This window comes from Heteronotia binoei, chromosome 16 (genome assembly GCF_032191835.1).
Source record: "Heteronotia binoei isolate CCM8104 ecotype False Entrance Well chromosome 16, APGP_CSIRO_Hbin_v1, whole genome shotgun sequence".
Lineage (NCBI taxonomy): Eukaryota > Metazoa > Chordata > Lepidosauria > Squamata > Gekkonidae > Heteronotia > Heteronotia binoei.
The window spans coordinates 37,510,408-37,524,084 of NC_083238.1; the positions used below are offsets into that span (position 1 = coordinate 37,510,408).

Here is a 13,677-nt window from a genome sequence, read left to right on the forward strand (position 1 = left end):
GGGGTTGGACAATGGCCAAGGCTTATTTGCAAGAACTTTTATCATTCAGCGTATTACCATCTGCAGTCGGTATAGTGACGCCTACTAAAATTATCTTTCAGATTTCTCCTGTTCAATAATTCCACGGGTTCAAATGCCTCTCCATAAATATCTTGCCAGTCTGTACCACTGCCACCAAATTCTGTCATAGATATGACTTCCTATTACTAAAAAAATTCCTCCATATAAACATACTATGCTTACACATAATGTTGCACAGGGACATCACAGAATTGGGACACAAGGAAAATAGCGAAGAAAACATCCCTGGCAAAACACGCACTGAAAAGAAAATGTATGAAGTACTTTAATCCCTCATGGTGGCTGAACCCTGAGTGAACCAAGGCAAGCTTCCAGGTTTCATCTTTCAGACAAGGGCCCTTCATGATGCGTAAGTAGAGTTTTCTCTTGTCCCCTGAGCTGCTTCTTTCGAAATTTAGAGCTGATAGATGGTTTACTCTGGGCAAAGCGGCTGGAATAGTTCTTAGGTTTTTTTCTGAGGAATCCTTCTTCAGCAGTATAGCATCAATTCAGAATCTAGATGGATGCCTCAGGTCTGAAAGATCAGGTTAAGTCCAATTCTGATCTGGATAGCCTAGGCTAGCCCGATCTCATCAGATCATGGGATCTAAGTGGGGTTGGCCCTGGCTAGTATTCAGATAGAAGGCCTCCAAGGAATACCAGGAGCATGATGTGGAGGCAGGCAATGGAAACCACCTCTGAACGTTTCTTGCCTTGAAAACCCTAAGCGGTTGCCAAAAGTCCGCTGCGATTTGATGACACTTTCTGCTACCAGCTTCCAGGGCATACTCCAGTCTAATGAAAAAGTGGGTTCTTGAGACTAAATGACCCACTTGCCATGAACACTGAGCTTCTTCACATGCGAGATTTTGTTTGAGTTTGCCCATCATTTCATCTGCTGTCACTGTTAACTGCTCCGGTCTCAAGTAACCTGTGCGCTTCCTTTGCCCGCCCACCTCTCAAATGAAATACGACACAGGTTATGGTTTAAACTGGGACTTGTTTTACATAAAAGCTGATCTGTGCTACTTAGATAACATGTTAAAGCACAGGTTGTATCACACTTGGAATGCAAACTTCTCAAAAAGGGCAAAACCACTCACAGCCAGATCCAAAATCCTTCCGAACTTTTCTCCTCATGGCCTGCATGTGAGTGTTTAGAGCAGATGGAGGGGCAGTCTCACCCACGACTGCTAAGTCTTAAGGCTCATCATATCTCCCCCGCCCAACCCCAAAGAGGTCCCCCACTGAGTCACCCAGACTGCCAAGCTGATAGGCGCCCAGTTTGACGACCCCTCTTCCCCCATTGCTATCTCGGGGTGCTTACCAACTCTAAATCCCCTCAACCCATGCTCTTCCCGCCTTCCCAGTTAGGGCCTAACCAGATTTACTAGGCCTATTTATACCTCAGCCCTTCTGATCATGAGGAGCAGAACAGTCTGGAAAGGAAAGGTCCCCTATGCAAGCACCAGTCGTTTCCGACTCTGGGGTGACGTTGCTTTCACGTTTTCACGGCAGACTTGCAACGGGGTGGTTTGCCATTGCCTCCCCCAGTCATCTACACTCCCCCCCCCCCCAGCAAGTTGGGTACTCATTTTACTGAACTCGGAAGGATGGAAGGCTGAGTCAACCTCGAGCCGGCTACCTGAAAACCCAGCTTCTGCTGGGGATCGAACTCAGGTCGTGAGCAGAGCTTAGGACTGCAGTACTGCGGCTTTAACACGGGGTGCTTACTGGTCATCTGAGGGAGGCACAAAAAATTCCCTCTCAGTCGCAAAACAGGCAACCAGCTAATCCCACACAGTCACAAAAGAGGGAAGGTAGGGGATGATCTCATAGAATCAGAGAGTTGGAAGAGACCTCCAGGGTCATCGAGTCCAATCCCCTGCGCAATGCAGGAAACTCACAAATACCTCCCCCTAAATTCACAGGATCTCCATTGCTGTCAAATGGCCATCTAGCATCTGTTTAAAAACCTCCAAGGAAGGAGAGCCCACCACCTCCCAAGGAAGCCTGTTCCACTGACGAATCGCTCTAACGTTCAGGAAATTCTTCCTAATGTTGAGCCGGAAATTCTTCTGATTTATTTTCAACCCACTGGTTCTGGTACTACCTTTTGGGGCCACAGAAGACAATTCCACATCATCCTCTATATGACAGCCCTTCAAGATGGTGGTCATATCATCTCTCATCTGGACTGGACTGCTGAGAGAGGCAGCTGATGCCTGATCTGGCTGGCGAGCCAGCCTCCAATTGGCCAGCGTTCTCATGCCCAGCATCGATTGGCTCCCCCACTGTTGTGATCATTCTGAGGAGTTGGCGGTGGGGGAGGCGGAGACTGGTGCCTGCTCTATTCAGTAGGCACTGGTCTCCTGTGTGTCTGCAGCACCACTACTGGAAACTCAGAGCGCACACCATGTATGACAAAATCCAGACAAGGCTGGAGAGGCATAGAAACATGGTATTACCTAGAATATTATCCCTACTTAAATAAATACGTGGCACATACTTATTATCAGGTTCACATCTTTGGCTGCTTTGAAATGAATACATTAATATTTAAAGGTACTACTTCTTGTTTTCAAGATTGGAATGCTATTCTATCCTCTTTCTACTGTACTTCATAGCAGACACAAAATCTGTCAGCAGAATTTATTTAGAAGTAATAAAAAGTACTCTCTTGGTCCCCCACCCAACACAGAATGTAACCATAAAAAGGCAACAGTTGGAATTAGTTCAAACTCCCACAGTCTGGCACTGCTGAAAATGCAGAGGGGGTGTGGGGAGGGGGGTTTCGCCCCCCAAACTGTAATGACAGCTATAACACTCGGCATCTCTTGTAACTGTTGTGTATGAGCAAACTGTATTTACTCACTGTAAGGCATTACTCAAAAGAAATGACTTGGAATTACTCTACTTTCTATTGCTGAGAGCTTGTTATTTACACAATGAGTCCCTGCTGAATTGTATGAACATTACAATGTGGGCATTGCAAACATACAAGACATTGGTTTTAAGCCATATGCAGTATAAATATATAGGAAAATCCTTTCGACCGTGCTGTCATAAGAGTTGAACTCTGCTTGCAATCTGTTTAAGAGCATAAAGAAAATGAATTGTAAAACTGAAGATTATGTGAGTGGAATATATCTTTTGTGAACCTAAGAAAACTCAAATAGCCCAGCAAGACCTCTTTCCCCCCGCCCTTCTTTGTTGGTAATGCCATTCATTTACTAAAGCCATTAATTTTTTTTAAAAAGCCAGATTTCTAAGCCTTCCAAATTGTTGCTGCCATATGTAAACTCAATTATTAAGGAGACAGTAGTTTCATCAGTTTTGTGCCCTAATTTTAATTATGGGGGGGGGGGGGGGAGAGAGAGAGAGAGAGCACCAATGCAAAATCCAGGTATCTTGCAGACAGTGAAAAGATGGTTGCTACTCACACACAGACACTATAAGATGAGTGTCGTGGTGCACAAGGAAAGGAGCCAAGAATTACAAGGAACAGAGAAAACCTTACTGAAGATAGTCTTTCAGCAATTCATGACAATGAAGATAGATGAAAGAAAGGGGCTACTGGGCAAGAAGCCATTCCAATAGTAAGAAAAATTACACGCAGAGACAGGTGAAAGTCCTGAGCTCCGAACAAAAGACAGTGGGGACTGAAGAGAACAAAGACCTAGAGAAAGGAAAAGAAAGAAAATAGGTAAGAAGGGATGAGAGAAGGGAGAAGCATCAAAGTAAGCTGGAGAAGTTTGAATTCCATCTTATGGATGTCATAGAAAATGGCAAACTTTAAGAAGAGAATGTACATGAATGTATCTGTCTGTGAGGCTGTGCTTTGAATGCCATACATAGAATTTTTCTAAATAAAGAAATAAATTGAGTAGTGTTGTTTTGGGGAAACCAGGTATTGGCTATGCCTCCCCATGCAACCATTTAAAAGCTAAATTCATACCTATGTCCCAACATCTGCATGTGAAAGAAGGAGATATAAAGGTTCTAATTTCTAATGGCTGCCTTGACAAGAAAAAGCCCACTCAAGTCCCACAATGAGGGAACAGGTGGCATCTAGAGAGAAACTGAGGAGTTTTTGAATGCGCGAACCCAAGACAAGGCAAGCAGGAGATAACAAGTTGTACTGACCAAGAATCACAACTGCAGTGCCTCACAGTTAAAAAACAACACTTGTGGGTTTGTTTTGAAGCATGGCAACCATTTTGAGAGCAGATTCTTCACATTTATGGGAAGCTGCATAAAGCCATCCTACAGAATGGGTTAAGCAGGAAGGACCACAGTTTAATAGTGAATTATCTGCTTTGAATGAAAAAGGTCTCAGGACCAATCCTTGGCATTTCCTGTTAAAGGATATTGGCAGGGGTGGAATTCTAGCAGGAGCTCCTTTGCATATTAGGCCACACACCCCTGATGTAGAGAATCCTCCAAGAGCTTACAAGGCTCTTTTTTGTAAGCTCTTGGATGATTGGATGTGTGGACTAATATGCAATGGAGTTCCTGCTAGAATTCCAACCCTGGATATTGGGTAAAAGGTGTTGAGAAAGACCTTTCTCTGCTTGGGACTCTGAAGCGTTACTGCCAGTCACGGAACACATGGCTGAAACAGATGGACCTGGTATACAGTAACTTCAAAAGTTCCTGTGTTTGAGGGCAGGTATTCGGAGCCAGTAAAGAGTCACAGCATTTGGATATCTGTTCATGAGCAAAATCACTGGAATATCTATCCACGCCCAACTAGCAATGAACATTTGTGAGATGTACTTACTGTACACTGTGGAGAAAGCAAAGCACAAAGGGTGACAGAAAATAAATGCACCACATTGTTTACTTACAGTGTTGAAATTGGGGAAGAGCCCAACTGCAGAACTGCCGTCCACTGGAAAGGACATAAATGGTTTGATATCCAGGGAAGGTTGCATCATTAGCGTAGGTGTTCGAACGAGGGTAGGCAGAGTCGTTGTGTGGCACGTACTGCCTGCAAAGGGGGAGATAATGTTAAACAGAGAACGAAACCTGCCTTGTAATGAAAACAAATACTGCACGCATTAGAAGAAAAACAGGCCAAATCTCTGATATATCCGTTATAAAACTCAGCATCAGAGATCTGTGGTAGGAATTAATGCAATTAAAAATGACTACTTTTCCACAGAGAACATGAAGCATTTCTACACGACGACAGATGTTTTGATCCTGAAGAGATGACATATGGTGCCTAAATCAAATTGGCAGGTATAAACAAGGCCTCCTAGACAATGAAATACTCTGATTAGCCAAAATGGCATGAATGGGCACCACTCGAGCCCAGATGCTCTGGCAGCACGGTGTTGGCTATATGAACATCCACTGAGGGCCCTTCTGCCAAGCTGAAACGGAGAAGGGATTTTTCTCCCCCTCAGCAGTAGAGGATGAATTTATATATGCAGCGTATGAACTAGTTCTACCTGAATGGTTCATTTGTGTCTATTTCTTGTGGCACATCTAAGGGATATTCATCCATATTGATGGGGTCTGAACTGCTGGTGGGTGGACTGGGAAAGAGATCTTTGGATCACAGTGGAAGGCTCAACGAAAATGTTGACAGCCGTAATGGTGAAAAAAGACCAGCTCTATGCTAGGGAGTATTACAAAACAGATTAAAAACAAAACATCCTGTACCGCAGTTGTCCTTAGTGTAAATGTATGGGAATCAAATTTGGAATACTAAGTCAGTTCCATTCTGTTAAGATGAATTCTCTTGATAATGCTTTGGCTAATCTTGTCTCTTATGAGTTCTGGATCACCCCATTAAATTGTCATGCCTGACTCCTGAAAACACTTGCATAGAACACCCTAAAAATTCACCACACGTGACTGGACCATTATTTTAGACAACTTTCTTTCACATTTAAATCTGGCAGACCAGGTTAAGCTTTAATAACTACTACATACATTTACAATATCTTTAGTCCTGGTTACATAGATCTTTCTTATAAATGGTACAACTTTCTGCTACTGACAGAACCAGGTTTAAGTTCCTTCTTCATTCACACAGTTTTATGGGTGACCACTGTGGCCCATGGGAAAGGGTCTGGCCCTTTCTTTTGGTGTGTGAGCAGAACAGCTACCAGCCAACAAGGATCCCTAATCTGAACCTTCAGAAAAACAGACATGGTTCTGTCTCAGAGTTTGCCCCGTGTGTAATAAGGCTAAACCAGTGAAAGTGAATCTGTGGAAATAGGGTTTGCATCTTTAAAGTTTTAGTTGGGAGAGAACCTGTCTCAGGAGATTTTGGAGGTCTCAGAAACTCTCTTTGGTAATAAAGCAAACTGGCTTTGATAGAGGCTGTAGTTGTCTCAAAGCCTCAATTTCTGAGGGAAACTGTGAGAATCCTGAGGCTGAAGGAAGGCTAATATTTACCTGCATGTGGTCCCTTTTGAAGCACTATGATTTTCTTCAGAAACTGACACACAGAGATGTCGAGGGTCAGCAGCCTGCAGCAGCTTATGCTGATGCCCAGCCAGATAAGTCTGTTGTCACCCCTGTCAGTGACTCTGAAGTGGACAAAGTGGGTCCTCGGGCACCAGTTGCTGAAGTTGCTAAGGACAGTGTGGCCCCTAGCCTCATGGGCACTGAGATTACAGAGGAGGCAACCCCAACAGGTAGTGAGCCAACGATCCAGCTTTCAGGAAAGGCTGCCTCACCTCCCCTTTCCCCATAGCCAGGGGAACACAGGAGGTGAAGGGTGTGCTGGGAGATCCTTAAGAGGAGATGGAGGGTGCACCTCACAGCTTGGTGTTTACAAAGTCAGGAGGAGCACTTGGGGCTAATGAGCCAAACGGATGGCTCTTCTGTAAGTTCTTCTGTAAATTCAACGAGATCCAGCTGTGAGCTACACATAAAACACAGGGTTTCAGACAGCTCAAGTGTTGAAGCAACTTGTCAACATTCCAGAGACGCTGCAACCACAGCTTCTGACCCTGACACCTCTCATGTTTTCTGAACACCTGGCTTTTGACCCACGGACCTGCTCGACTGTGCCTCTTGGAGCTGCTTGTACCTTGGTTCCCTGGATTCTTCAGTTTAAAACAATTTTATTCCAGTAACATAGGGTAACAATCAATTCTTGCATTATTAATTACTTCTTTTATCTATCCCATATATTACTTTTCTAACCCCTCCCCCCCCCGTTACTTGACCCCCGCCGGTGTTGTATACTTAAAATACTAATATTTAAAGGTACCCTTAACTAATAAAACAAAATTTTCTATTTTTCTTTCTTTTAAGACTTATTCATTATCAAAAATTGTCCAATGTCATTTTATTTTCCATTCTTTTTCTATATAACTTCTAAACTTCTTTCACTCCAACTTAAAAGTTTCTAGATCATAGTCTTTTAAAATTCTTGTCAATTTGTCCATTTCACTCCATGTTATAACTTTTATAATCCAATCCCATTTCTCTGGTATTCTTTCTTGCTTCCACAACTGCGCATACAATGTCCTAGCAGCTGAGAGCAAGTACCAAATTATAGTTCTATCTTCTTTTGGAAATTTTTCCGTATATAATCCCAACAGAAAAGTCTCTGCAACTTTCTTGATTTCATATCCCAAGATCCTAGATATTTCTTGTTGAATCATCTGCCAATACTTTTTTGCTCTTTCACAAGTCCACCATATATGGTAAAAAGAACCTTCATGTTTTTTACACTTCCAACATCTACCTGGCATCTTATTGTTCATATACCATCTATACATCATTTTAAAACAGTTCTCTTTAATACTATGACATGTTGAAAGCTTTATAGAATTCTTCCAAAGATATTCCCAAAGATATTCCCAAAGATATTTCCATCTGTATTTCTTTATTTACATTTATTGCCCACTTAATCATTTGAGATTTTACTATTTCATCTTCTGTAGATCATTTCAAAAGCAGTTTATATAGTTTTGAAATTAATTTTTCATTATCTCCAAGCAGAACTATTTCCATTTCTGTTTGTTCTTTTCTTATTCCTTCAGTTTTAATGTCTTTTTCCACCAAACTCTTTATTTGTTGCATTTGAAACCAGTCATATTTATTGTTCAACGCTTTCGCAGTTATCAGCTCTATTTTACCGCCTTGTATTTTTAATAACTGATTATATGACAACCACTTTTCTTCACCCACTTCAGCCGTTATTTTTATCACTTCTGCTGGCACTATCCATAACGGTTTTCTCTCATCACCATATTTCTTATATTTCATCTACGTATTCAACAAATTATTTCTTATATAATGGTGAGAGAAAAAACCATCCATCTTTTTTCCCCATAGTACATATAAACATGCCAGCCAAATTTATTTCCATGACCTTCCAACGCCAAAAGTTTTCTGTTTAGTAGCATCACCCATTCTTTTATCCACACTAAGCAGACTGCTTCATGATATAGTTTTAAATCTGGTAATTGGAATCCTCCTCTCTCTTTTGCATCTGTTAAAATTTTCATTTTGATCCTTGGTTTCTTCCCAGCCCACACAAATTCTGAGATCTTCCTCTGCCATAAGTTAAACTGTTTACTGTCCTTCACAATTGGAATAGTTTGAAATAAATACATTATTCTTGGTAAAATGTTCTTTTTAATTGCAGCTATTCTTCCCAATAATGACAAATTAAGTTTATTCCATTTTATCATGTCTTCATCCATTTTACGCCATAGCTTCTCATTATTTTTAAACAAATCAATATTCTTCATTGTTATCTCCACACCCAAATATTTTACCTTCGAGGTAACTTCACAGCCCGTTAGCTTTTGTAACTTCTTTTGTTTACTTACTTGCATATTCTTACAATTTTTTTTTGATTTTTCTTTATTTATATAAAATCTCGCCAGTTCTCCATATTCTTGTATTTTAGCTAACAGCAAGGGTGTTGGATATTCATTTATAAACATTATATCATCTGCAAGTGCTCTATATTTATAAGTAAATCCTTTTATTTTTAATCCTTCTATTTCTTTGTCTTCTTGAATTTGCATCAGCAAAATTTCAAGAGTCATTATAAACAACGGTGGAGAGAGCGGACAACCTTGTCTTGTACCTTTACTAATGATCATATCTTCTGTAAGGTCTGCATTTATACATAGCCTTGCACGTTGTTCAATATATATTGCTTTTATCATCCTTATAAAGTCTTCTCCCAACTCCATTTTCTCCATAACTGAAAACATAAAGTCCCAGTTTAGATTATCAAATGCTTTCTCTGCATCCACAAAGAATAATGCTACTTCCTTTTCTGGATGTTTTTTGTAATATTCTACAATATTTACAACAGTCCTAATATTGTCTCTTATCTGTCTTATTGGGGAGAAACCCCGCTTGATCTTCCTTTATAAAATTTATCAAATATTGCTTAAGTCGTTCTGCCAGTATTCTTGTGTATATTTTATAGTCATTATTCAATAATGAAATCGGTCTATAATTTTTTACATTCGTGACATCTCTATCTTCTTTTGGAATTAACGAAATCACTGCTTCCTTCCATGTATTTGGTATTTTACCTTTTATATCATGTTCATGAATTTTTGGAGCTTCGGTATTAATTCCTCTTTAAATGTTTTAAAAAACTTAGCTGTATATCCATTTGGCCCAGGAGCCTTTCCAATTTTCATTGCATTGATCGCTGCTTCAATCTCTTTTCTTTCAACTGGCGCATTCAAAACTCTTTTCATATTTCCTGTTGGGTGCTATTTTAATATTTTGTAAATATAGTTCCATCTTTTCTTTCTTTATTTTAACACCCTTAAATAGTTTAGCATAATATTTTAAAAATTCTCTTTTTATTCCTTCTTGATCCATCATCTCTCTTCCACCAACCATAATCTTACTAATAATTTTACTTTCTCTCTTCTTTTTCAATTGCCAGGCCAGGTACTTTCCAGGTTTATTTGCTCCTTCAAAAGACTTTTGCTGTAATTTTTTCAAATTCCATTCCACTTCTTTATTTAACAAATGTCTCATTTGTGTTTCTAATATTGTAATCTCTCTCATAATTTTCTTTTTCCCTGGCCTTGTCCTTAATTCACCTTCTTTTTTCTTTATTTCATTTTGAATGTCCAACATCTGTTTATCTTTTGCCGTCTTATCTTTATTATTCAAAGTTATCAATATTCCTCTCATTACTGCCTTATAGGCATCCCACACCATCTGGAATTCAATATCTTCTCTGTCGTTTATTTGGAAGAAAGCTTTGGTCTCATTTTCTAGAGATGTCACTATTTCTTTATTCTGTAGTAAATCTTCATTTAATCTCCATCTTCTTGATTTTTTCAACGAATTTGTAATCCATATTATTGGGTTATGATCAGCTCCTATTTTAGGCAAAATCTAAATTTTCTTTGTTATAAGGCCCAAATCTTTAGTGCCTCACAACATGTCAATTCTAGAAAAAGAATTGTGTCTTGCTGAAAAAAAGGTATAGTCCGGTACATCAGAATTAAATTTCCTCCATATATCTTCCAGATTTTCTTGTTTAACCAGTTCAAAAAAAGATTTTGGCAATTTTCCTTCTTTATTATTTTTTTTGTCCAGATCTATCTAATGCATTCTGAATTGTTCCATTAAAGTCCCCCATTATCAAAACTTGATCATATGTCAATTCATCAAGTTGTTGTGTAATATCCTTAAAAATTACATCTTTCGCTCCATTTGGCACGTACAATCCCAATAACAATGTATTTTTCCCATTCAAATTTATTTCTACTGCTACAAATCTTCCATTTTTATCTTTAAGTACTAATTTCGGATCCAATTCCCGTTTAACATAAAAAATCACTCCCCTTTTCTTCTGCTCAGCCAGGGAATAAAATTCTAATCCCAATTGTTTATTCCATAAAAATTTATAATCCTTCTGTTTTATATGTACTTCTTGTAGACAAACTATATTACAATTTTGCTTTTTAATCCAATGAAATGTTGCCCTTCTTTTTTGTGGTAAATTTAGTCCATTTGCATTCCAAGATAATAATTTGTAATCCATCATGGTGCAAATTCTTTATGTTCTTCATAAAATCTATGCAGTTCCTGTTCATTTGTAATTGTGCGTTTTTTCCCCTGAAGTTCAAAGCTCAAACCTTCAGGTATTATCCATATATACCTCATTTCATTGTCTCGTAATTTCTCTTTCAGTTTTTTGTATGTTCTTCTGTCATTTATCACTTGCCTTGGTAATTCCTTCATGATTCTTACTCTGCTACCTGCCACTATCAATGTCTTTTCAAAATTCTTGTTCATAATCTTTACCACCATTTCTTTTGCCATATATCTTATGACCACATCTCTTGGTAGATTATTTTTTCTGGCATACAATGAGTTCACTCTATACATATAGACATACATATTTTTAGTCTCTTTAGGATCTTCCTCCAAAAATTCTGCAATTATTTTTATTATACATTCTTTCAAGTCACTCTCTTCCTTTTCAGGTACTCCTCTCAGACGTATCTGAGTCTCCATCAATTTGCAGTCATGGTTTGCATTTTTTCCTGTATTTTCAACAAGGTGGAATCATGTTCTTTCATTCTCCCTTCTACCTCCTGCACTTTCTTAGATGTTTCCTCAGTCCTCATTTCTGAGATCCTCAATATCTTTTTTAATTTCTTCTATAATTTCTTTCTTAGAGGCAGTTATCATGTCCTTCATACCTTTCATCATTCTAGCCTCCATTGCCTCTAATTGTTCCTGCATTTTCTCCAGAGAGGTCGCCCTAGTACAGGTTTGCTCATGCTCTTAACATTTAAAAACACCAAAAATTTTATTCTCACCAATTTAAAATTTAACTATCAAATTCAAAAGATTAGAGCTTGCTTTTTCCAACAAGCCTAATTTCACCGTCTTCAGAGCCTCCTAGGCTGAGATATTTTTAAAATTTTTATTTCTTTCAAAATGGCGGTCGCAACTTTCTACTTCTTTACATTTTTTTTCCTTTAAAAGCTTCTAAAATCCAATATTGACAATAATGTCCAATAATATTTATCCTTTCATCACCATCTCAATTATTTCCAAAAATTATTAATGTCCTGAACACCTTAAAATTATTATTTTAATTTTGACCTCCTTGCAATGGCCGCCGATGTTTTTCTATGGTATTATAGTCCTAGAGTCGGCTTTTCATCTAATGCTTCCTGCTTTACTTGCCACCAAATCCCATTTTTGCTGGTAGAGAGATCTCATGATACTTGACTTCCTGTGTTGACTGTGTATGCTGCAGGTCTGTGACGATGGTGCTCTTTTTTCAAAACCGCAAGTAGACCAAACAATGAATTCCTTCTCACTTTTTAGCACTGTCCTTTAAATTTAAAAAGTCCAAATTTCACCTCTTCATCCCTTCTTCTTCCAAGCTTTCTAGATTTCCATTTCCCACCTTTTGAATTTATTCTGTTTAACTTTAAATAGTCCCGGAATGAAAGATAGTAATCTGTACCTTTTCTGCAAATTATCCAGATCCACACCGGTCTTGTGTAGCTTTAGATGTTTAGTGATGTCCAAGAAGGTTAGGATTCGGTCGAGCTTATGTCAAATAAATGACTCTGGAAACTTCTGCAGATGATGAAAATGCAACTCTTCTCCGGAGACCCCTCAAAGGACCCCCCCCCCCCCAGGACTCCCTTTCAGCCAAGGTAAATCTCCTCAAAGTTTTCTATGCATATCTTGGACTAATCTCTGACTGAGAAAAGTAGGCAGTAGGCATTAATTTGCCTTCCTCTACCCCAAACAGCAGTTCCAGCCTGCTTCCTTTATGAGAAGCAGCTCAGCTCGGCATTTCCCTTCCCCAGAAGTCCTTTGTTCCCTGGATTCTTGGCTGGCTTCCCTTGTGTATGACTTTTGGACTGACTTCTTGGCTACATGAACTTGGTTAGTGTCCCTGTTTTGATGCTCTTGGCTGCTACTGCCCGAGTTTGCTCTGCTCTAGGACACAATGTCGTGTTCAACTATCAAAGACCTTGAGCACTTTGTTGACAAGCAAAGTCTTTCATATGTAGCCCAAAGTGGGGAAAGTCTGTTCAGATATAGCATCTTAGCAAATCCACATAGCAGCAATATTGTGCATTGAATATGTGCCAACAGATTGCTGAAGAATGTGAATAATTAATAAGATTTCATTAACTAGTAAAAACAAAGTTTGCAAGCACTGCTGTTTATCAGAACACTGCCATAACTACCTAAGGCTAAACTTAAAATTGCCCTCATATCTATTATCCAGCACCAATGAAATATCCCCCAAATTCATAATCAGATCTCTTACAACCTCAGTTTAGCAATCAATTGTATTATTTTGACAAGGAAGCTTCAAAATCCACCTGTTTTGTGTTACTGTTCAAACCACACAACCCCATTATCTTCCTCGCTCAGCTCATCAATGCAATCCCAATTCTGTTGAGGTTTCTTGCAGCGTTTTTCCTTTAAGTTTTCTATTAATAGGCAAGCAATGACCCATCATTTCTTATGCTGACAAACTTTCTGTGGTTTTCAGTGTTGACTGGTTTGCCTTCCCTGAGATTGTTAGCTATACCATTCTTCAAAAGTACTGATTTCCAACCTATTCTATTTTACAATTTTTGACAGATCACTTGAAAACAAAATGAT

At 39.1% G+C, this 13,677-nt stretch overlaps 1 protein-coding gene across 6 annotated transcripts in view; it reads right to left on the bottom strand.

Annotated features, from left to right (window-relative positions):
• ZNF385B (zinc finger protein 385B) overlaps positions 1-13,677 on the bottom strand; it is a 267,958-nt gene that overhangs the window by 100,743 nt on the left and 153,538 nt on the right. For all 6 annotated transcript variants that reach the window (XM_060257194.1, XM_060257193.1, XM_060257192.1 and 3 more), the window contains exon 2: positions 4,911-5,053. In XM_060257194.1, coding sequence (XP_060113177.1) covers positions 4,911-5,053 — 143 coding nt within the window. The remainder of the gene's footprint in view (positions 1-4,910; positions 5,054-13,677) is intronic.